The following is a 25,098-nucleotide window of genomic DNA, read 5'->3' on the forward strand; positions in this document are numbered from 1 at the left end:
CCAGTAACCTTGAGATTTGAGATCAGAAGCTACATTCATCATCAAATGAGGTATTTTAAATAACAGAAAATTAAACATTTTAAACTTAACATAAAGTCACACATTTGTTTTATTCCATAAAAGCACAAAATTTGGCAACAATAGGACCCACTTGATGGCAATAATTGGTTGGAACCAAGTGGTAGCATCCTGTCTTGTGGGGCCTGAGTACTTCACTTTGACATTCCTCTTATACTCACAGGCATTTGAGACTCATCTGTGTTTTAGATTTTGACCGTTAAATTAAGTCTGTTTTCTGGAAGACATTTTCAGTCCAATACCAATCATTTAAACAATACTTTCTATCTTTTGTAACACCTTCATCTTGAATTGTCCATTCTACCTAATCCTAAGGATTAAAATTCTTCTGTGATAGTTATAATGTATGACTTTTATGTCCTGTGACTAAAACAATGCTGTAAGTTAGTGAAAACTTAGCATTTTAGTAATAACTAATTGAGACATTTGAACACGGTTGAGCTATCCTCTCTATTTACATTCCATTCATATACTTCTGGCTGCAATAAGTGGTAGGTACTGACAATTTACTTTTATGTTCTTGAGCTGTCATCACTGTACTATACTGTTTGGACAACACTGTCTGCTACAGTGTTGGAAGGGTAAAGAGATTTAATTTAGGATGAGGGTTGTATTAGCACTTTCCTATTAGGAGATGCTCAAAGTACTTGGAAATAGCTTTTATTCACTTGAAATAGAAAGTTAATGTTACTTTAAATGTGCCTCCTGTAATAGCTGAATAAAAGCAATGATTGCTTGATTTCTTCTTTTGATAACTCTTATGGATATTATGGTAAAATTTTGAACAGTTAGACCCTGCCAGCTCTACTGCTACATTAAAAATGTTTATGATGTGTAATTTTAGTACAAAAATGAAAGATCTTGGCAAAAAAAATCTCTTAATAGGCAGTTAGTAATAAGCCCCAGTAGCCCCTGAATAAAACATACTTGCATCCCAAATTCCCACAAACTTCTAAAGCCACATGGACACGTAGGAAGACATAGTTTTTAAGGTAATGATGTCTAGCAATTTGTTTTTGTTCAGTAGGCTATATATGAAGAAAAAGGTAATAAATAGAATTTAAAGATTTTCACCATTAAAAATGACAAAAATTCATTTCTTTCTTTTTTTTAAGATTTGTTTATTTATTTATACAAGCAGAAGTACAGACTGGGTACAGTCAGAAGTGTGGGAGGGTGAAAGAATTCACCAGAGCCAGAGCAGGGAACAGAACACACAGACTGACAAAATACACCGCTGAGGGGAGCATTGGGCGCGGCAGGAGAGGTCTATGGCCATGTGGGACCCTCGCTGGTGGCCAGGGATCGAACCGGCGCTGCAGAGGCTGCGGGCAGCCTCGCAGCCCAGTGCTCAACCGCTGCGTCACCAGAAAAGGCCCCCCCAAAATGCATTTCTTTTAACCTCAGTTAACCCATATTAAAAATAATCAGGGATTTATTACAGTGGATAATACTGATTGACTGAGAGGCCTTAATTCCTTCACCTTGAGATTGTAGCTATTAAAACAAAAATCAGTTTACTTCTAGAGGTAGAATTTTTTAAAATAACTTATTTATTAAACAAATACTATTGAGTGCCTATTTTATTTAGGTACTCTCCTAAGATTGTACTAGAGAACAAACAAGCCAAGAATTTGTGTACTTGTGGGCTTACATGCTACTGGGGGAAGTAATAAACAAGTTAAAGTTAAGCAAGGCGTCTACTGTGTTTGTGATAAGTAATAAAAAGAAATGTGAAGCCTGGGAGAGTTTTAGGAATTATGGGACTCCAAGTTTAGGCAGGTCTCAGTGACAAGGTGACATTTGGGAGCAAGGCAAGAACATTCCAGGCATGAAAACAGCAAGTGCAAAGACCCTCAAGTAAGAGTGATGAGTCTGAGAGACAGTGAGAAGACCAGTCTTGGTGGGGGATCAGATCTTATAGGTTCTAATTAGTTATCAAAATTTGGAGGCAACTGCAACTGCTGAAAGCAGAATGGAAGGTGTGTGAGTGAAGAGAATAATGAGCTGGACTAGAGTGTTAGCTATATAGCTGGTAAGAAGCAGTTGACCTCCCTAGTTTTAATATCAAACCAATGGGATTTGCTGATGGATTAGATAGAGATATGAGGCAAACAGAGAAGGTAAAGATGACTCAAGATTTTGGCTTCAACACTTCAAAGAATGGAGTTGCCATTTACCTGGACAAGAAAGAAGTTGAAGGGGATGGAAAAAAGACTTGAAGGAAAATAGACAGAGCTCAGTGTGACATTTATATTTGAGTTGCCTTATAATTTATATTTGAGTTTCCGTGGTGGGATGGGGGTGGGTGGTGACTAAGAACCGCAAAAGAAACTGAGGTGTCATGGTTAGAGTGAAAGAAAAAAAAATTTATACTCTTTATAATAGCTCTGGGTGCAGCTGGAATGAAAAATACTCATTGCTTTTTGGGATCAGCTGGCTTAAAGAGTTACACAGATTTCTTTATTGAAGAATGTCTGAACCATTATGTGTTGAAATGCCTGTCTAGCTCTGAGAGGGCTGGTATCAAGTAATAAGGTCACAGCATTTCCCTGACATTTGACCATGCTCCTTTTTGTCAGAGAGCATCTCCTGTGACCCAGCAGAAGTCAGATTAGGAAATATTGCTATCTAGGTCTCAAAGCTCTCCTCTTAGCTCAGTCCTCTCCTCTTCGCTCAGCACCTTCTGTTACCACTGACCCCTCAGAGAAATATCTGAGATATTAAGTTACTTACCTAAGACAAAAACCATAAGGAGGAAGAATTAAGATTCAGACCAGATATTCTGAACTCTAGAACCCAAGCTTCTAGGCACTTAGTCATCAGGAAAGATCTAAGCTGCAGATATATACTTGGGAATTTCAGCATATAAACTACAGGATGATGAGATCACAGAGGACAAGAGACCTGAATCCTGGGGAACTCCCATGTGTATTATTTGGGAGATGTGGAAAAACCCACAAAAGAAACTGAGAAGTTGATGAGAACCAGGTGTGTGTAGTAGATTGGAATCCAAGAGAAGTGTTTCATGGAGGAAAGGATGATTGACTTGATCAGGTGCTATTGCTAAGTTCCATGTGAACATTATAGTTTGTTCATTCGTTTTTGGTAATGCTAGGCAGAGGAGTAGAGACACACTCACACCTTCCAAAATGGGCCTAGGACAGTAAGAAAAAGACACGGATTAATTTCTCAATAGATTATGTTACGGCATTCAACACTCACTAAATCACTCTGCTACATAATTAAGAAAACATAGAAAAGCGACAGGAAGAAAAAAAATTCAATCCTGGCCCTGAATGAAACCTTCTGGAATGCAGTGAGCTACCCCACATTAACATTTTGGTACATTTCTGTTTCTGCAACTTTGACTTTTTTTTTTAGTATAATTGTGATTGTATGGAACACTTAGAATAGCATATAATGCTTTATTTCTTTTTAAATTAGTTTTTAATATAAAAATAGTACATGTCCCTTATTTGAAAAAGAACGGTAATTTTTTTAAATAAATTAAAGAGTTCAAAAGATCTTTACAATCTCAGTATGCATCATTGATATTACAGTATCAGAAATGTATTTCCATATAGCCTGACATAATATGATTTTTCTATATGTCTGCCTACCTACTTATCTAAGAGGTAGCCTAGGGTCAGACTTTGTTCCTATAGAGATGAAGATGCAAATCCTTAGGGTTGGGGTCAGGGAAATTTAGTACAAATTCAGCTTCCTGGGCCTTAGTTACTCTGATATGTGGGTCTCCAGGATGTATAAAACCAAACTCTAAGAATACCACACTTATTATTAGACTGGGTCTAAGGAGAAGATAATTCAAAGTCCTAGATTTTAATTCATTCTTAAAAGGGTTATTTTAAGAATTTATAAGTTGAATTCTAGGAAAAATTAGGTAAGTGGCATTGTTTGAGAAAAAATTTAGAGGGTATTTCTAATGCAAAATGATATAGAATTTTAGAACCTTAAGGAACCCCAATATAATTGAGTTGAATTTTACCTACAAAGGTGCTAAAACCTAGAGAGTTAGTGACTTCCCAGTCCAGAGACTATCTGATTCATCAACAGCAGCATTAAGGCTCTCATCCAGTTCTCTGAACCCCACAATCATTCTGAAATTTATTGGCAAAATTTGTGGCAATAGCTTTTCTGAGCAAGACCTACTTCACCCTGAAATACTACCTCATCATAAGGCTCCTTCAGTGAAAGCTGTGTCTCTTAACAGAGCTAGATTTAGAATCCTTTATGGTAAGGCTTTGTAGGAGTAAAGAGAGCCCTAAATTTGGAGTCCAAAGGCTTTCATTCAAGTCCCAGTTTGTCCACTTCCTCTATGACTATAAGAAAACCACATAACCATTCTGAAACTTTTTCTTTTTTTCACCTGAAAAACAGGTATAGTATATACCTCTTTGTACCTGACAAGATTATATTGAGGAGATCTTGTCAACACAAAAGTACTGTGGAAACTAAAGCATTATTAACATATTGGGACTGGGTATTTTTATTAAGAATTCACAAAAAACTTGTTTCTTCATCCTACAAAGAAATAATTCAGAGCAAGAGGCATGTGTGTTTCATTCTTTTGTTCTCTCATAGTAAGAAGTACAGAATAAATATTAGCTAAATAGTGGAGGGTTTTTATCACCTTTTGCAATTTGAAATATACATGATAATTCTGTATGTAAGTGATGGTATAATAGATACTGTGGGGCTTGATATGTTTATGTGGATACCTTCATGAGACTTCCAAGCTAAAAATAGAGGGCAGTCTTGTCTGATGTTGCCTCTGAAGTGTGGTGTCATCTGCATGTTAAAAGAAGTAACAAAAATTTGCTATGAGACTGGAACAACATGCTGTTCTCATCAGGCAGCATTTTAATCTTATTTTAAGGGTCTTTGGACATGATATTTATATTTGAGAACAATAGAATTTTTTTGCTTTATGTATCCATGTTTCAGTACTAACAAAGAAATTTACCATAATGCTGTCTTTCTGTTTTGTCCACATTTGCCAGTGGATTTTTTATGGCATCCTTGTTTTAAATGTGGAAAGCAAGGTAGAGACAACATATAGTAAAATTATTAATATATGGCATTAATTCCTCATTCTGTTGATATTTCTAATTTTTTTAGGTTGAACTTAGAAATTAAATCTTCAAATTGCTCTGGCCTATTTATTACTTTTGCTTAAGGTAATCATGCCATGATGAAATGGGAGTAAAATACTTATTTTGGGATTCATTAGCAACGTAAACAAAGCTAAATAAGTTAACATCATAGAATGTTAACGTTTTTCGGAGGCTACACTAGAGACTTTCTAGCCCATTGTCCTCATTTACAGTTCTGAGACTCACCTATTTGCCTGATATAAATTATAAAAGAAGACTTAGCAAGTGAGAACCAGGTATTTTGACCTGTAGTTAAGTAGGTTTTTATTGTATAAAATATGCACATTATTCTGGACTATATTAAGCAGGTTCATGGAAAACTGTCAACTAGCTGAATACATCTGCTTTCAGGATGAAGTCTGAAGACCAAAGTATTTTTAGAGCGGTAAACTACATTCCAAGGTTTAATGCCACACACAAAGAATGCTCAGAATATAGTTATTCACAAGTTATGTCTCCTTGAAAGACAGCTCTGAAAGTAATGGGCAGGGAACTTCGGGGCAAGGAAACAAGGGGACAGGGTTGTCTTCTGACCCAACTCATTAAGGGGAGAAAAAAAAGCATATTATAGAAACAAAGCAATAAAAACCAACCAGACACACTTTTCTCTGGAATTAGTCACTTAAGGTCTGTCATATTTGTGCCAGTAAAATAAAATAATAAGGACATCAGGTGTGTTCAGCTGACAGTACCACCTCACAATAACAAATTCATGTGTCCCAAGTAGCACCGTGACAAATACAGAAGACAAGCTTAGCCTGTAGCTAAATGGAGCACAAAACATACACATTATTCCACATTAAGAAACTTTGTGGCACTTTTAGTGGAGGAAAAAATATGTTACCTAGAACTCAACAATTTGAAAAATTAGGCAGAATTAACAGAAGAAGGAAACTGGTAGGGAAAGGGATTGTCTGTGTTTTCAGATGTTCGTGATAATGTAAAATTGAGTGGGAAGTGCTTAAGTCTCATTAGGCTGGAATTTTGCTTTCCAGAAGGAAAAATGTACATGCAAACAAGGTTGCCCTAGTATTTTCCCTATTCCTGTCAATATTAAATTAATACAGCATACCACAACTCATATATAAGGCACTGACCATTAAGTTGCTCATGTCTCAGATGGTCTATGAAAGAAGATAATATAATGCTAAAGTGCAATTGTTATGTGAGATGAATGGACAATATCTGATCATACTGAGAGTCTTGAGGAATATGTAGGATTTTGTTTTCAGAGTTTTAAGTTTCACAACTTTAATATCGTTTTGGTGGTTTATTTAAATCTCAAAAAAGTTTTTATAATTGCAGACTATAATAATAAAACTATAAAATATAGAATTAAGAAATGTAAACTTTCTAAATTGTAGCATGTTCTCTCTTATTTCCCAACACTCATTGGGAAAAAACCCTTGGGAGGGAAGAACATAAGGGACTGTGGTGATGGTTCATGGGTGATATGATAGAGATTTATGGGGACTACACACGAGCAGAGAAATCAACTATTGTACAAAAATAAACAACAATGTAAGAAAAAATATAGCTCCCATCTTCTAAAAACAAAACAAAAACAAAAACAACCCTTTATTAACAAATATAATGAGCCCCTACCATGTCAGGCTGTTTTTTTAAGTCCTGAATTAAATTCAAGCACATAAAATTCCCTGCCTTTTTAGAGCCTATGTCCCAATGGGGGAAAGTTAAGAGTAAAATAGATGGTTAGATTGTGGTAAAGATATATGAAATGTTGGGTAAGAGAGGATGGTAAGTGAAAGTTCGGGTGAGTAATAAGTGCAAACCTGGGAATGGTGGCTTTGGGTATGGATCTGACAGTAGTGAGCAATGAACCACACAAACTTTGGAGGAGAGAGCTTTCTGGGCACGGAAGAGAATTGCATATACAATGACCTGTAGGCAGGAGGGCTGTATAATGGAAGAAGAGCCAGGAGGCAAGTAGAGGAGAGTTATTAGCTCTCCTAATAATAAAGGGGAGACCAGGAGAATTTTCACTTGGAGGATTAATCAAGATCAGAAAGTGGAAAATTGTTTCATTTCACTGTCACTTTAGGATGTGTCTATTTTGGACTGAATTATACACCACCACCACCACCACCACCACTGCCCAATTCATATTTTGATGCCCAAATCCATAGCGTGACTTTGAAGTCTTTAAAGAGGTGATTTCGGGCCTCCCCGGTGGCGCAGCGGTTGAGCGCTGGGTTGCGAAGCTGCCCGCGGCCTCTGCGGCACCGGTTCGATCCCCGGCTGCTCCCCGGCCACAGGAGGAGGGTCCCACATGGCGTGCAGACCTCTCCTGCCACCCGCTGCTCCCCTCAGCAGTGTACTTCGGTCCTTCTGCCTGCTCTGCTCCCCGCTCTGGCTCTGGTGAATTCTCTCACCCTCCCGCGCTTCTGACTGTACCCAGTGCTTGTATAAACAAAAAACAAACAAACAAATAAATAAATAAAATAAAAACATGCCTCTAAAAAAAAAAATTTAAAAAATAAAGAGGTGATTTCAATTAAATGGGGGTCGTGATCCAATAAGATTATAAGAAGAGAAACCAGTAGTGTGTGCATACACAAAAAAGGCCATGACCCATGCAGTGAGATGGCCAAATGTAAGCCAAAGAGAGAGACCACTAAAGAAGTTAACCCTACTGATAACCTGGTCTTTGGACTTGAAGCTTCTGGAACTGTGAGAAAATAAATGTTTGTTGCTTAGGCCACCCAGCCTGAGGTATTTTGTTATGAAAGCCCAGCAGACTAAATTCACTATCTTAGCGTCAAAATATCATTGCTAAGTAATCAAATAAATCTTAAACAAATGTTACTATATTAATTGACAGCAGTATTTATTTTGTGTTGATCGGAAGAGAATTAACTCTTCCTAACAGGTACTTAAAACAGATGAATCTGCAGATGATAGTCATTCAAAGCAGCTCTAGCAAATCAGATATACAGTTGCTTTCACATTGACAGTTTAAAAGTGATCCTTTGAATTCGTTTATTTCTTCTCTTTTATGCTTTTTTTTCCAACATAGAAAAATTGGCTTTTGACTTTTTTTCTCTTATACCATGCTCCCTCTTTAATCTCTTACTTTCTTTCATTCAACAAAATTGCTTTAACATCACAGAAAATGATGGATTGAAGGGGGGCAATTGACTGCTTTTGGGGATTATTAATATGAACTCTGAAAAGAAAGCAAAAGAGTCAACTGTTTATCCTTGCTTTCTTGTGTGAACTTTATTTCAGAATACCAAATGGTTGATGAGAGAAAGTTCTTCATAGACGAGACCAGCTATTAATACAGTGAGAAAGTCAGAATTAGGAATCCACCTATTTTGTAATTCTTCATGAAATAATTGGTCTTAGGCAATGATTACATAAAATCATTGGCTGCTAAAATCATTAAATGAAAGGTTGATGGGGGAAATTTATGATGCAGGGATAGACTGACACCACCTGAACCCAAAGGATCACTGGGCCATTGGTCCCACACACACACCAAAGGAAGGACATAGCCCCACCCATGGAAAATTCTTGCCAGAAATGCCCTTCTAAAAAAGGTAGCTGTTACTTTACTCCGGTAAAGAAATACAGTGTTTGCCAGATTTCTCAAGAAAAGCTAGAAGTCAAGATGCTTGTATATAACATCCTTGTTTTAAAATATTTCTATTTTTAAGAAGTTGGAAATGCTGCCTGGTCCAACCCAAACAAATTTGTCAGCTCTCCCTTACTCAGACCCAACACCTCATTTTTGTATCTCATTGTCTTTCAGTACTATTTACCTTCCAATGTCATGGCCTTTGGAAAATCTTTCTCAATTCCTTGATCTACATCCATCCTCTCCCTCTCCTGATTTCCCCTGACATTTGTGGTTGGGTATTTGTGATACTGTGATTTATAATAAGAAATATTTATTTGATGTTCTTCCATGGCTCCTGACTCAAAGCTCCCCAAAATGCTGGGAATTTCCTAAGTGATAAGAGCAATGGGAACATATTTTGCTGCAATATTTGATCTTTTGTCCTTAGTTCCTGAAATTTCCAAGTAGATAGTCATAAAATTGAGCTAAATTATAACATACACTCAGTATCTGCCTAATTGTGTTAATTGCTTGGTGGTATAAACACACACTGGATTATTGTACCTTTATAGTGCATGGCCAAGTGCTTTTATTAATAGTTTCTAATAGTTTCATATGGCTGTATTTGTCTTTCCCAACAACATTACATGTACTAAGAAGGCAATTGACCTGTATTCTACCACTTCGATTTTCTCTGTAGTACCCATGCATGTTGAGCTGATTGTTTTTTGAGCCTTAGAAAATTAATGATATGGCAAATTGGTATATACAAAGCCTTTAGCATTTAGTAAACATTCAGCAATTGTCAATTATTTTATCAATAACAGCAAAACAACTTTAAAAATACTTGCCTAAAATGTATAATTTTTTTCAACTTTACCTTTTAGTAGGCAGCTAATTTTTCATTAAAATATCCTATTCTGTTTTTGCAAACTGTCAGAATTTTCAAATAGAAGATTCCAATTCTGGCAGATCCAATAATCTGCAGTAGAAATTGTACAGCGTGATTTTTCTTCTATGATTATATTTGTATAAATAATAATAAACATGTATTTGACATATGCTTTCCTAGTGTGCAGTATCCCATGTAATCCTTATCTGCCTGTTAATAAATGCTATTATATCCATTTTAGAAATGGAAACTTGAGAAGTTAATTAACTAACAGAAGTTAAGCAGCTAGTAAGTCAGAGACCTGATTTGCACCATTATTGGTTTATATACCAACTGCTATCACAGGCAAACCCCAAAATACAGAGTTGCTCAGACATAGTGAGAAGTATATATATACTTCATATTTATATATTACTTCATACTTATTCATATAAAATCCAAATTTGGGGTTTCTGACTGGTAGGTGTCACCCCTCCAAGGTGTGATCCAAGATCCCAGGCTCCTTACACCATATAGGCCTTAAAGTCAATAAAGAAAGAGCAAGGAGAATGGTACATGAGATGATTTTCTGCCAGGACCAGTAATGGCTCATTCCACTTTAGTCTACTGGGATAATTTCAGTGGACACCTAATTGCAAAGGAGGCTAGAAAATACAGTTCAGTAGTATGTGCAGGAAGAAGAGGAAGTGGCCCAGAACCCAAGGTGCTCTGATTCTGTAACCCATGTCCTTAGCCATTAATGACAAACTGCCACTGTAGAGTCACTTTAGAATTGGATATATGTTGTATGCTCCATGTACTTTTTTAGTCACTGCCTGATGAAAAGTCTCCCTCTCTGTTTTGAATTGCTAATTCTTAAGTCTCCATGGCACAGTATTTTACCACTGCCATTTGTTCTATTTGTAAATGCCCATATTACTTTGAATATAGTATCTTGCTTCAAGCTGTTTTTTAAAAAATAGAAAACCAAGCTTTCAGCATTATCAAACCAATGAAAAAATTACTCTAAGAGCTTTTTTTGGACTGTGTCTATATAGATTTTATATTCCTGGCCCCACCAAAGGAGGATAATAAGTTGTTTAAGAGACTCGTCCCTTCATTCTTGTGGAAGATCTCAAGCAACTCTCCTAAGAGTGGAAGGATAGATTAAAATATAACCACTAAATAAAGGCTTTGAGATTTTCTAAATTAAATTATGTGCTTGTAGTTTTCCTAGAAACCACAAAAAAGCAGTTATTAAGGTGGCCTTAAAAGATTTAAAGACATGAGTATGAATGATAGGATAGCCGAGATAGTAGTCTAAGCTGCTACTTAGATCATGATTAGGACATCAAGCAGCTATATGATTTCTACATTGTCTTTCTTTCTTTCTTTCTTTCTTTCTTTCTTTCTTTCTTTCTTTCTTTCTTTCTTTCTTTCTTTCTTTCTTTCTTTCTTTCTTTCTTTCTTTTTCTTTCTTTCTTTCTTTCTTCTTTCTTTCTTTCTTTCTTTCTTTCTTTCTTTCTTTCTTTCTTTCTTTCTTTCTTTCTTTCTTTCTTTCTTTCTTTCTTTCTTTCTTTCTTTCTTTCTTTCTTTCTTTCTTTCTTCTTTCTTTCTTCTTTCTTCTTTCTTTCTTCTTTCTTTCTTTCTTTCTTTCTTTCTTTCTTTCTTTCTTTCTTTCTTTCTTTCTTTCTTCATTGTCTTTCTTTCTCTCTTTCTTTCTCTCTTTCTTTCTCTCTTTCTTTCTCTCTTTCTTTCTCTCTTTCTTTCTCTCTTTCTTTCTCTCTTTCTTTCTCTCTTTCTTTCTCTCTTTCTTTCTCTCTTTCTTTCTCTTTCTTTCTCTCTTTCTTTCTTTCTTTCTTTCTCTCTTCTTTTCTCTTTCTTTCTTTCTTTCTTTCTTTCTTTCTTCTTTCTTTCTTTCTTTCTCTCTTTCTCTCTTTCTCTCTTTCTCTCTTTCTCTCTTTCTTTCTTTCTCTTCTCTCTCTCTCTCTCTCTTTCTCTCTCTTTCCTTCTTTCTTTCTTTCAGCACTGGGTACAGTCAGAAGCGCGGGAGGGTGAGAGAATTCACCAGAGCCAGAGCAGGGAGCAGAGCAGGCAGAAGGACCGAAGTACACTGCTGAGGGGAGCAGCGGGCGGCAGGAGAGGTCTGCGCGCCATGCGGGACCCTCCTCCGGTGGCCGGGGAGCAGCCGGGGATTGAACCGGCACTGCAGAGGCTGCGGGCAGCCTCGCAACCCAGCTCTTAACCGCTGCACCACCTGGAAGGCCCTCTACATTATTTTTTTATTCCATTTTCTCATTTTTCAAATCCTCAGGCTAAATGTTCTTATACCCTATATTGGTTTTATAAAGAGATATAGCCCTAAGAATATTGATTTTGAATAGTCAGTTTGAGTTTAATCTTTAAGTTGATAGTTTTCAGGGAATGTTAACTTTAAGGGGCCTGTCTGTACCACTCAGGGAATTAGCAAGAAAGCAGTGAATTTAAATACAAGGTCAATGGGTTCCATTGTTGTAGAGCTATTAGAATCCATCTCTGTTCTAACAGCACAATTTAGCCACTTTTTACTTAAAGATCTATTTAAAAATACTTTTTTAATATGACAATCTAGTTTGATGAACTTTTTAACTAAACTATTGGTCATATTAGTTAAAACACTTAAGAATCTTTGCATATACATGAACATAGTATAGTCCCAAAGTGTGTATTTTAGTCACATCCATTAAGTGAGCATTTCCACAGTGTGTCTTCTGTGTCAAGCACTTTGACAGATGCAGGTAATACTGAGGTGTGTAAGGCAGTTTCCTACATCATTGCACTTTGAATTATAGAGACCTAAAAACACAAACCAAAGCCAAGACAATTATATATACCCAACAAGAAATGCTTACTATAAGGGCTAGAAGTTGAACTTCTATATTGAGGATCCTGTCAAGAAATTCTTCTCTTGAAAATAAGCCAGAAGAGAATATCAGAGACAAAGAACCACAGTTAGAGAAGCATATGAATAGGATGGAGTGAAGTTCATGCTCAAGCTTGAGGAGGTGAGTTCCTAGAGAACAGGGATTCCACAAGAGGGCAGACTGGGTAGGAGATGCTGTGGATACCACTCAGAGGGGTCCTGGTGGTTGCCTGATTAGCTGAAACTTGGAACAGACTTACTGCCAGCAAAGTAAGAAGCATCTGAGTAGACTGTGTGATAAGAAGTAGAGGGAGATAACCCAAAATGGATCAGTCTGTTCCTTTTTCACCTATCATGTTCATGTTATTCTCATTAGTTCCAAATTCCAATAAAAGGACATTGCTACTGAAGTGTTTTTAAAGACACCTCATTTTTATGCAATAGGATACTCGAGTCTGCATAGTCCTTGCAGAAAATGATCTATTTTTAAGCTCAGGAAAAATTCAAATCCACTTAAAAGAATTTTAGAGATAAACACTCATATAAAACACCCTCTTAACTCTCACTGCTTACAATATAATTTGATACTCCATTGATTCCTCCACAGAAAGCTTAAAATACATCTTGGCTTAAACTTTTTCACACCAAGGACACTTACTTTCTGATGAGTCAGAGGTCATTTTTGTGGATTAAACTGGTGAAATATATTTTTCTCTTCATTGAAGTAACTAATTTACATCACAATATAGGTTTCAGATTTAATTTTTCACCACATCAGCTACAAATTTCTCATTATACCCATCACCAAATGTCCAGGTACCATCCACAGACAAAGCTACTCCCTTTCCATTCTCTGACATCTTTTTGTTGTTAGTATAAGAATTTGTTTTTGTTTTTAATGTTTGATTGATTTGGTTTTTCTTTGTATTCCACAAATGAATGAAATTATATAGTATTTGTCCTCCTTTAGACATTTCATTTAGCATAATTTCCTCAAGGTCCACCCATGTTTTTGAAATGGCAAGGTTCCTCTTTTTATGGCTGAGCAGTATTCCATTTGTACATATACCACATCTTCTTAATCCACTAATCTGTTGTTGGACACTTGGACTATTTCCATATCTTGGCTATTGTAAATAGTGCTGCAATGAACATGGGCATCCATATATCTTTTTGAATTAGTTTTTTTTTTAAAGATTTATTTATTTATATATTTATTTATTCATACAAACACTGGGTACAGTCAGAAGTGCGGGAAGGTGAGAGAATTCACCAGAGCCAGAAGGGAGAGCAGAGTAGGCAGACTGACGAAGTACACTGCTGAGGGGAGCAGCGGGCGGCAGGAGAGGTCTGCGCACCATGTGGGACCCTCGCCCGGAGGCCGGGGATCCAATTGGCGCTGCAGAGGCAGCTTTGCAACCCCACGCTCAACTGCTGCGCCACTGGGGAGGCCCTTTGAATTAGTGTTTTCATGTTCTTTTTGGTAAATACTCAGAAGTGGAATTACTGGATCACATGGCAGTTCTACTTTTCATTTTTTAAAGGAATTTCCATACTGTTTTCGAAAGTGGCTACACCAACAGTGCACCATAACTATTTCTTGACTTTTTGATAATAGTCTGACGGGTATGAGGCAAATTGTGGTTTTGATTTGCATGCAAGGTAGGACATCTTTTAATGTGTCTATTAGCCATCTAAGTGTCTTCTTTGGAGAAATATCTTTTTAGATGAATGTGAAATATTGACATTTGGATTTTAATCATTTTATTTACCTCAACAACAATTTCATACAAATGTATTTTGTAATTAAAAAATACACCTTGAGTGCTCGCTTCAGCAGCACATATACTAAAATTGGAACAATACAGAGAAGATTAGCATGGCCCCTGCGCAAGGATGACACACAAATTCGTGAAGTGTTCCATATTTTTGGTCTCACTCATAGCAGGAATCTAGAAAACTTAAATAAGGGACCAGGAAAATGAATAACTATAAGAAAGTGAAAATCAAAATCAACAAAAAACTATAAACCAGAGACACTCTATGGGGGGTGGGGGCCGGGGAGGGGAGGGATTGGGGTCAAAATAAGGGGGTTGCAATTGTATGGGGAATATAAAAATAAAATTTATTATTAAAAAATAAATAAAACGGAACAAAATAAATAAATAAATAAATAATAAGAAATAGCACCTTGACTAGATGATGGTTTAGGGAAGGGATAATCCTGAGGATATAGTATTAACAACTAGTTTTTCTGGTAACATATCCTGTTTTATGTAAACAGCTCAGTTTATACAAATTTCAATGTAGTTTTGAAATATTTTCCCCATGTACTGTCAATAAATATCTCAAGGCCATTGGCATCTTTTCTAATCCTTTTTTCTTTTCCCTCATAACTCTGCTTGTCACACTGTGGTTTAACTCCATTTATTTAGGTGTTCTTCTATCATAGACTTTGATGGAATGATAGTGTTAGAGATAAGTTTGGACTCTGTGTTTTTTGTAAATTTCAAGGGATTACTAGAGAGTCTCCTAGTTGATGGGACAGGAATGTCTTCCTTTTAGTTCTGGGCATTTTCTTGGTCAGCAGAAAATCAGTTGCTTGAAGACCAGCAAGCCCCTGGTTAAGTTGCAGGTCATCTGCTTAAACATATGGCCACTCTTTGATTTTCTAACATTTATTCTCTGTAGCTTCTCACATGGACCATCAGGCCTGCCAAGATTCTCCCTGAATCTCTGGGAAGCATGAGGACATATTTTCCTGTAAATTTCCCTCTTAGTGACAGATATTTTAACTAGCCTGATTAAGAAATTCTAACCTTTCTGTGAGTAGAACCCATTGGTATAAATGTTTCTCCAATGAGAACTGCTGTAATGGATTCATCCTAGCTAACCCCTTTTCTAAATGACGTTCAGAGAATTGTTCTAGACCAGGGAGTAAATTACCATTTCTGCCTTTCTTGTCCTTTTAATTGTGCCAAAATTTACATAACATGAAATGTAAGTGCTATTTAGTATTTTCATTCTGTTATGCAACCATCACTGTAGATGAATTCCAGAAGTTTTCATCCTCCCAAACAAACTCTGATCCCATTAAATAATGACTCCTACTCCTGCTTTTTCTTCTGCCTGGCAACACTATTCTACTTTCTGTCACTATGAATTTAATTACTCGATACCTCATATAAGTGGAATCATACAGTTTGTCCTTTTGTGATTGGATTATTGCACTTAGCATATCTTCAAAATTAATCTGTGTTACACCATGTGTCCAAATGTCCTTCCTTTTTAAAGCTGAATAATATTCCATTGTATTTATATACTATATTACATACTATATTTTGTTTATTCACCCATTGATGGACAATTGAGTTGCTTTCTCTTTTTGGCTATTGTGAATAATGCTACTGTGAACATGGGTGTGCAGATGTCTTTTTGAATTCATACTTTCAGTTCTTTTCCAGAAGTGGAATTCTTGTATCATATGATAATTTGATGTTTAATTTTTTGAGGAACTGCTACAATTTTCTATAGCAGTTCTGCTTTATTCCTCATTTCTATCATAGCTACAAGACTGTGTTCATGACTGAATTATTAAGAACAAAATTAATTGGGCCTCCCTGGTGGCACAGCAGTTGAGCACCATGCTGCGAAGCTGTCCTCAGCATCTGCAGTGCCAGTTCGATTCCTCGCCGGCCAGGGAGAAACCCACATGGCGGGGCAGACCTCTTCTGCCTCACCCGCTGCTCCCCTCAGCAGTGTCTTTGGTCTGTCTGCCTGTTCTGCTCCCCGCTCTATTTCTGGTGAATTCTCTCACCCTCCCAAGCTTCTGACCTGTACCCCAGTTCTTGTATAAATGAATAAATAAATCTTTAAAAAAATTAATTGAGGGGCTACAACTTTCTCAGGTATCTTTCATTTAGGAGATCCTTTTTAAAAAATAAGGAATGATGCCTGAGGAAAAATTATCTTTCACCTCATGTTATGAATTTTTAAAAGGGTTAAAGTCGTGCCATCAGATTGAGCCCTTAAATACTGTGGGATTTGAGCTTTTTGCCCCTGATGTGACAGGGTTACTGGGTAGCAGAATCAAATAGCAACTCACTTTTAGCTCTTCTCTTACACTTAATGAAGCTTCACACACACACACACACACACACACATGCAGAGCCACAGTTTTGTTTTACTATGACCTTAGACAAGATATCCATATGGTAAGACCCAAGTTTGACTCTCAGGGAAAACGATGAGGCAGACTTTAGGACATGGTTTCCAGAAGTATAACCTATAGAGTGAACTCTGTGGTGCTCGCCTTTCAGGAAACACCACAGAGACTGCCTCACCCAATATCCACCCCAGAGGCAACGGACCTCAACACTGTAGGTTATAGGTTGCTTTCTGCCTTGTGCACAGAAAAACTAAGTACCCAGAGAACACTGCCTATTTATTGACTCATGTCAGCTATCCTAACAGGACTTGTGTAGGCTGTTGTTTCAGTACTCAGACTACACAGCAAGTAGTTTAATTGTTATCCTATCCAAAACATATGCTTATGCCACGTTTGATTGCATGAGAGGATATCAGTTCACCCTAGACTTGGCCACCTCACCAGCTAAATCGAACATCTTCACTCTCTGGCTTGAATTCATCCTCAGTTCAGTCCTAAGGAAAAACTTGTTTAAAGAAACAGAATTAAAGAGGATTCCCTGAAGGATATACAGACCCTCTGTCATCTTAGAAATTCTTGACATTTATCTACTCTTGGATTAAGCCTTCAAAAACAAAGAAAAAGGAATCTGTGGCTGATGACATCCTGATTTCTTATGGAAGATGGGCCTCCCTGGAGTAATGTTGTAACACTCAGCCCTTGTTGAAGTCCTCATTGTACAGTTGGTGTTTTCACTGATCCACTATACATCATTCCTACTGTGTATGAAGTCCTCTGAGTGAAATGCCCCCTTGCCTATTGGCAGGAACACTTGTCCTCTTCCGAACAACTGGTTGTTATGATCCTGCCTGCCACATGAACCACCTGTCTGCTTGTGGTCATGAGGCAGAGCAGTAGTCTTCCTCTAGCTTGGGCAAAGAACTCAGGGTAGCTTTTATGTGTTAACCTCATGCCTGTCTTCACCTTATTTTGTCAGTTCTTTTTTTTTTTTTTTTCATTAATCAGGTATTCGTAATTTCATTGAATATTTAAAGGATAAATAATATATATTATTTAAATTACATATGTATAAATTATAGTTTTCAGAAACTGGAATATGCTCAATATACTTGGTATTATTATTGGACCTCCCTGGTGGCATAGGGATTAAGTTTCAGCACTATCATGCTATCATCACTGTGGCCTGGGTTCGATCCCTGGCTGGAGAGCTGGCCCATATAAGCAGCAGACCTCAGTGTATTTTAGTGGAACCACCTGTTCTGCTCCCCACTCTGTCTCTCGTGGGTCCTCTCACCACCACCCCCACCTCTGGCCTGCATCCTAGTTCTTCTATGCATAAATAAAATAAATATTTTTTTTAAAAATAAAACCATTACTATTCTTTTTTATTTTTAAAGATTTGTTTATTTATTTATACAAGCACTGGGTACAGTCAGAAGCACGGGAGGGTGAGAGAATTCGCCAGAGCCAGAAAGGGGAGCAGAACAGGCAGACTGATGAAATGCACTGCTAACGGGAGCAGTGGGCATGGCAGAAGAGGTCTGCGCACCATGTGGGACCCTCCCTGGCGGCTGAGAATCGAACTGGCGCTGCAGAGGCTGCGGGCAGCTTCACAGCCCAGCGCTCAGCCGCTGCGCCACTGGGTAGACCCAAAATCATTACTATTCTTAATCTCACTAAATTGTAAGTTCTGTCTTCTCAGAAGCCTTGGCTATCTTGGTTACCTATCTGCAATTGCTACTGTTGTGCTTGACATGTAGTAGATACTCAATAACTATCCCTAAGAGATTTGAAGGAACAGAATCTCTTGGCAGCTCAGGGTTACCAATATCACAATCTATAGATGTTCAAAAGCAAAGAGATTGAAACTATGCTATTTTCTCCTCATTTGTCATACATAGGAGGGGTGCAGTGGCACATCTGATGTTCTCTATCTCCCTCTCTGCAGACTCACATTTCAAGACTCCCACCTGGTGCAGTGGCAGGACAGTCCGTGGCAATCGAAGGTGGAGTTTGCCGCCTGGAAAGCCCAGTGAATTGACCCTTCAGGTTGAGTCTGAAGCACATGAGAGGCATTTCAGAACCTGAGCTTTGGGGAGTTTTTAGCTGAAGTTGGGTATTTTATCTTCCTCGTTTTATAATTCCTGTTGTAGCCTTGAGCACTGCTTGCAACACTAGTGCTGCTGTTGATAGCACTTAGTGGCATGCGGGACTTTGGCAGGTGAGTGGGACTGAGAGAGAGAGAGAGAGAGAGAGAGTGTGTGGGTGTGGGGGTGTGTGCTTGCTTCCCTTTGATGAAATAAAAGCCCCTTCTTATTGTATGACCTAAGACCGGGAATGATTAAATCATATTACAAAATGTGTAGTTTAACTGTTTACAAGTAAAACCTAAAGAGTTGCAGAAAACATTTTTGATTTCATAAAGAGTTACCAGCTGTCTTTGATGTCATGTGTCTGAAATGAAGAGTAATCTGTTTGTTTCAATGATTTGACAGTGGTAGTGCTCCATTTAATAAAGTAATATGTAATAAAGTGTTTTTATTTGTTAACCAGTTTAAGTGTATCCTGTGGTAACTTAAACTGTAGCTCTCATCCCTCATATGGGGCATTTTTCTTTAAAAAACAATGGTTTCAGTGAAACAAACTAGCAGAGAAAAATTAAGGTCAGAACCTTTTTAAATAATAGTCTTATTGATATAAAGTCTGTACTTATTATTCCTCAAGATTTTCTAAGCTTAAATACTGCATAACTTCGAGCTGTATGTACTGTATTATGAAAGACTATAAAGAGAACATACAGTAATGAATGCACAGTCCTTAATTTGTGAATAGTGGAATGTTATTTACAATGTAACACTGTAAATAAGAAAGCAAAATTTATGGGAAAATTCAATATTATCTTTGTTTCTTGTTTAAATATATTTTTAAGATAAAGGCATAAAAATAAAAAAAAGCATATTACTGTGTATAGTGTGTAACTCCTCTTCTCAGACTAATAAATTATCTTTTGAATCCTAGATTGGAGAGTCATTTTATTTTGTTTGTAAAAAGTTACTTCTTCCAGAAACCACAGCCTTTAATCCCTCTTCCTGTGGTTCAAAGTCCACTCTGTGCAATTAGACTGGACACTAGCAAGGTGAGAGTTGAACTTAGAAAATAATCAAATGGTTACTATAGAAATCCTTAAAAGTTCCTTTGCAGTTTGATAAAAATAACAAAGGGGGGAAAATAAGAACATTTTGCTTTGAAAACTCAAAGTGGCACTTGAAAACTCAATGGTTTCAGTTGATAAATTGCTTCTAAATGTTATATTTAGTGATTCTGGAGCCACATAAGAAAACCAAGACTTTCCTTTTGATTTTATATGTAAAAAGTGGCTATCAAGAAGATACTAAAGATAGACTTGCTCAGGAAGAGGAAGTTCCCTGCACCATATAATCATGGCTCTGGGCGGTAACTGATAAAGCCCCAGATGAAATTATATACTTGATGTCGATATATGGTCAAATTATAAAGAAAAGACAACCAAAATGGAGTGGGTGTAAATATGAATAATTTGGGAGTTGCTGATTTATATTCCTCTTACAGGCAATTACATTTGTCTCGCTGTGTTCTCCTAGACAGGTTGGTGCCATGGTATCTGTTTCTCATTCTTAATGAGGCTGACAACTTAGTAAGAGATGGACTGACTGGTGGGGAGCCTTTGGCTTCAAAAGCTTTCAAAGACCTGTTACCTGGTGGCAGGATTTTTTCATGAACTGGGCTGGATCATGTAAAACTATTAGGACACTTTGGAGTCTGAAAATGGTCTGACCTATTTCACCAGGAATGCCATTTCTTTCATCTCCTTTTGACTATTTCGTTTATATGTAAAAGATTGGGTTTGTTTAAGACCCATTTTATAAATATTTTTAAATTAGCATAAATGAGCAGTGCCCTTTCAAGGGTAGTTGGTTAAGATTTTACTCTTCACTCTCTTTACTGTTTTTTATTTTAAATTTAAGGAATATTGAGCAATGAGGGGACAATGTTAGAATCATGCAGGCAAATAAATAATAGGTAGTATAATTTTCTTTATATATATATGTGTGTTTGTGTGTGTATATAATATATATGAAACATATATTATAAAATCAAATGTTAAAGATACTGACAAATGTAAAATCAGCTTCAGTTCACACAAAAGTAGAAAAGGTGGAAAGAGATAAGAAAATAAACTCATTCTGTGGTCTGGCTTAGATACACAAGATTCTGAAGCTGTATTTTAAGATGCATGATCCATTTTTAATGTAGGCAACCTTAACTGTATGCCTGTTTTCTGTTTCTTTTTAAGGCCTAAGCATTGGATATTTCCTTCACTTAAGCATAATTAACTCTGGTCTGGATTCCTCAAGGCCATCACTGTGATCTTACTCTGGGTGTGGAAACAGGGGTGTCTTCTGGTCTTAGGAAACAGACAGCATTTTCTCTCATGGAACCTGGGGTGCCTTTGTTGACTGACACACATGGCAACCCTGTCTAGACTTTGTCGTCTCTTACCAGTTTAGCTCCTAGTCCCTTCTGTGTGTCTTCCTATGGCAGACCCTTTCCTTCTCATCTTTTAACTGTCACTCCTAAATGTGAACTCAAATTCAGATATCATTGCATGTTAGTATTAAGTACAAAGCACAAACATCCTAAATACTAATCAGATGTGATTGTGAGGAAAATGGATGAGTTTTAGTTTATGAATATGGGGGCATCTCTTTTGGCTGCTAAAAAGCCCTTTTGCCTAGTTCCTCATTTTCTTTCATGTTTGACAGTGGTGATACTGCACATCAGAGACCTGCAGATAACCAAGGTTACTCTGTTTTGCAGCATTGGATGGAGGGATGGATGGAGAAAAGGAGGGAGTAAAGAAGGAAAAATTTAGAAAAGTGATGGAATTGTTCTTGAATCATGAGACTATATTTTATTATTGTGGAATCTGTTTTTAAAACCTGGTCCTTATTATAAAAGTAAACCATTCTCATTACAAAAAAAAAATCAGAAAATAGATAAGGAAGAATAAGAAAAAATTAACTTGTAAGTCAAAGAACAATTAATACGATTTTAATTTGTGTCCTAAAAAGTATTTTATGCATAAATTTTCCAGTTTTAACACAAAAATGGGCTTATGTTAACTACCCCAAATGGGGTTAGATAGCATTCAGGTTTTAGTTAATATTGTAGAAATATGTCTAGAACTATAAGGTTTTGCAGTATCTCATATACTGCTTTCCCACACAGTCCTGGCTCAGCTAATGTTTTTCAATATATTTTATCTTAAACTTTCATTGAAATCTATCACAGTAAAGTACAGTCAGGATTCATATTCTTGGATCACCGGTCTATACAATGAGCACTGTCATAATGTCTTAGTGAAAGCCAGCTCTGCAGGCATCCTGGAGAAGCCATTGTCATTGTTGCTTCCCATGAATCATCCATTTCAGAGTACCCCCCACAACTTTTAAAGGCTACTATCAGTACCTCTGTACCTGTGGACCTGGACTTTTCCTGGGACCACTGGGACTATGAAAAACTGCTCTATCTCTGCACAAAGCAGGCCGGAAGTGCAAGGGGACCAGCACTCCCCAACAAGCAGTTCTCAACAAGTAATTGACCGAGTTGGTATATAGATACACTAGCTTCCTTGTTCCTTGGATGGTATAATTCTGAGGCATATGTTTTATACTGTTTGAGATATTTCCATGAGAATAAAGCCTTAGTTGCCCCCTGTTGTAATTAACTTATTAATATACCTTGCATTGACTTTCTTCTCTTCTCTATATCCTTCTTGAATATACTTCCTGTTTTTCTTGGACTTACCTCCTGCTCAGACTTATCTCCTACTCAGTCATCTCTTGTACTCAGCTGCTTGTCTCAGGGTTGCTTTTGAGGGACTTGAATGAAACTGAAAATCATTCCATTCCTTATGGTCTTGGCCACAAGGTCTTGGCAAACCTTTTTTAATTCCCATTCCCACTGAGGGTGGACTTACCAACTTGTATACCCCACTCTGAGGTTTTCCTGCCATGGGTTCCTTATAGACCATCTTCTATATATGTATAGAAGACATAATATCTGATGAGCATTCTCCAAGTGGTAAGGGTGGATGTGTCACAAGTGGAAGGATGGTTACAAAGTAGTTTTCACGGACACTGGAAAAGTGGAGACAGGTGAACACTTTAACAAGATGGTGAATACACGAAACCTGCAGAGCAACCATCCTTTAAAGATTGGTGGCTGTCTTAAAGAAAATAACCTTATTTGTGATCATGATAGTTGGAAGAAACTCCAGTCAAAGGTGTGTTATGACTTTGAGACTTAAAGCGACCAAAACAGAATGTCAGTGTCCCTGTGTCTGAAAACTTCTCCACATTGACCAATGCTATAAAACTTCATATGGCAGGGCCTCCCTGGTGGGGCAAGGGGTTGAATCTCAGCACTATGAAGCAATCTGCATCCACTGCAGCATGAATTCGATCCCCGTCCAGGGAGCTAAGCCACATGGCACAGCAGACCTCTCCTGTTTTGCCCACTGCTCCCCTCAGCAGTGTATTTCAGTCAGTCTGCCTATTCTGCTCCCCACTTTGTCTGTGGTGAATCCTTTCACCCTCCTGCACCTCTAGCCTACACCCCAGGCTCTTGTATACATAAAAAAACATAAATAAATAAATCTTAAAAAAAAAAGTTCACATGGCAGCCATTTCCAGAATGCCATATCTAAAGCCTGGATAACTATAATATAATTTTATGATTAATTTTTGTTTAATTTTAAAAAATACCATTTTTTTCCATCATAATGAAAACCTAAGTTCGATTCCAGGAACACAGGATAACAATAAACTAACAAAATTTTTATATCAGAAACATAATAAAAATTGAGAATATTTTCTTATGTTGATGAAATATTCTATATAATAATATTCTAAATATAATATGTTGATGAAAATTATTCTATCTGGAGAGATCATGATTTATTACATCCTAGCATTTCTTTTTCAAAAATTTTTTGAAGTAATACTGGTTTACAATCCTGTATAGGATCACACTATAAGATCACACTCTTTAGGTGTATGTTATATGGTTAAATTTTTCAAAACTGCCTCAACAGTTTTCAAAAAAACCAAACTGTTTAAGTCAAAAACATTAATTTTGTTCTGAGATAAACCAAAGAGTTTCTCAACATTGTGAACCCCTCTGTGCTGTAAAACCAAGTCCTTGTCCAACTTAAGTTTGCAGTGATTAGTCATGGGGAGGACCTGCAGAGGGGCAATGGGTGGAAGTCATTCCCTCTTCCCAGAAACAAACCCAAGAAAATGTTAAACAATTGAGAAACGAGCCCTTGTAGTGTGATTAATTTGTTTTATATAAGCTGTGTTCTAAACCTCCCCCCAGTGCTGACTGAGTAGTGGAAAGAGTTGTGAGTGGGTGAAATCTACCAGGCACGTGGGAGTGAATAAGTGGGAGATTGGTGACATGAGAGTAATCTTTGACCATGAGAATTTGTCCTGAGTCCTTAAGAATGTGTAAGGAATGTACTGCCTTTACCCAGCACTTAATTTGGATTCAAGTTGACAAGGTATTAGCCCAAATATCTATCATCAGAGACCCACAGGGTGCTCAAATCGACCAGGCAGTATTCCTTATGCCTGCAGTCTACAAAGTGTATGGCCACAGGAAGGATTAAATCTAAAACTGGCAAGGGCCTCCCTTCAAAACCTCTGCACTCAGCTTCCAGAACTCCATCAGCCAAGCCCAAGGTGGTTCATTGTGACCAGTTGTGGAAAGCAGGAAGGAAAGAATACAGAGGTTTCTCCTTTACATGCAGTCACTGAAGCCCTGAAACCACAGTGGCAAAGCCAGAGAAAATAGGCAAGGTTTTCTCTGCCTTGAAATGCCATGGGGATTTTGCTGATTGTCAACAGAGCTTCAGAAAATGGAGAGAGAAAAATATAAACAAGTCCTTTGATCTCTGCTATTGCTATTGCTATTACGTTGGAGATTCAAAGTGGCCTTTTCTGGCTTTGGGAAATGCAGCAATGCTTAAGAGAGAGAGAATCTTACTCTACTATATTAAGAAAAACATGTTCCTTTCCATTTAGAAGTAGTAAGATTTTCATCTATCCACCCCAGTTTTTTCCTAAAACCTATTAACTAACAGTCTGCTCTAGAAGCATTTGTTAATCCTTCTGTGTGGTGACGTCAAAACTCTTAAGGTCGTTTGTTTTATATATGCACCTGCTGTTGTATAACTGCCCTAAATTTTAGTAGCTTAAACAACAACTATTTTATTTT

At 37.2% G+C, this 25,098-nt stretch overlaps 1 protein-coding gene and 1 non-coding gene across 5 annotated transcripts in view; both read left to right on the forward strand.

Annotated features, from left to right (window-relative positions):
• TASP1 (taspase 1) overlaps positions 1 to 20,023 on the forward strand; it is a 219,268-nt gene extending 199,245 nt beyond the window's left edge. For 3 of the 4 annotated variants that reach the window (XM_037494547.1, XM_037494558.2, XM_054696277.1), the window contains one exon: positions 18,728 to 19,795. In XM_037494547.1, coding sequence (XP_037350444.1) covers positions 18,728 to 18,820 — 93 coding nt within the window. In that variant the 3' untranslated portion in view covers positions 18,821 to 19,795. The other variant, XR_005122133.2, reaches the window with a different exon arrangement.
• LOC119237799 (U6 spliceosomal RNA) lies at positions 14,436 to 14,542 on the forward strand. Its single transcript, XR_005123434.1, has one exon. It is a non-coding gene; the product is annotated as a U6 spliceosomal RNA (small nuclear RNA).
• Positions 20,024 to 25,098: the final 5,075 nt, after the last annotated feature.

This window comes from Talpa occidentalis, unplaced genomic scaffold, assembly GCF_014898055.3.
Source record: "Talpa occidentalis isolate TD23 unplaced genomic scaffold, MPIMG_talOcc4v2.1 talOcc4.10, whole genome shotgun sequence".
Taxonomy (NCBI): domain Eukaryota; kingdom Metazoa; phylum Chordata; class Mammalia; order Eulipotyphla; family Talpidae; genus Talpa; species Talpa occidentalis.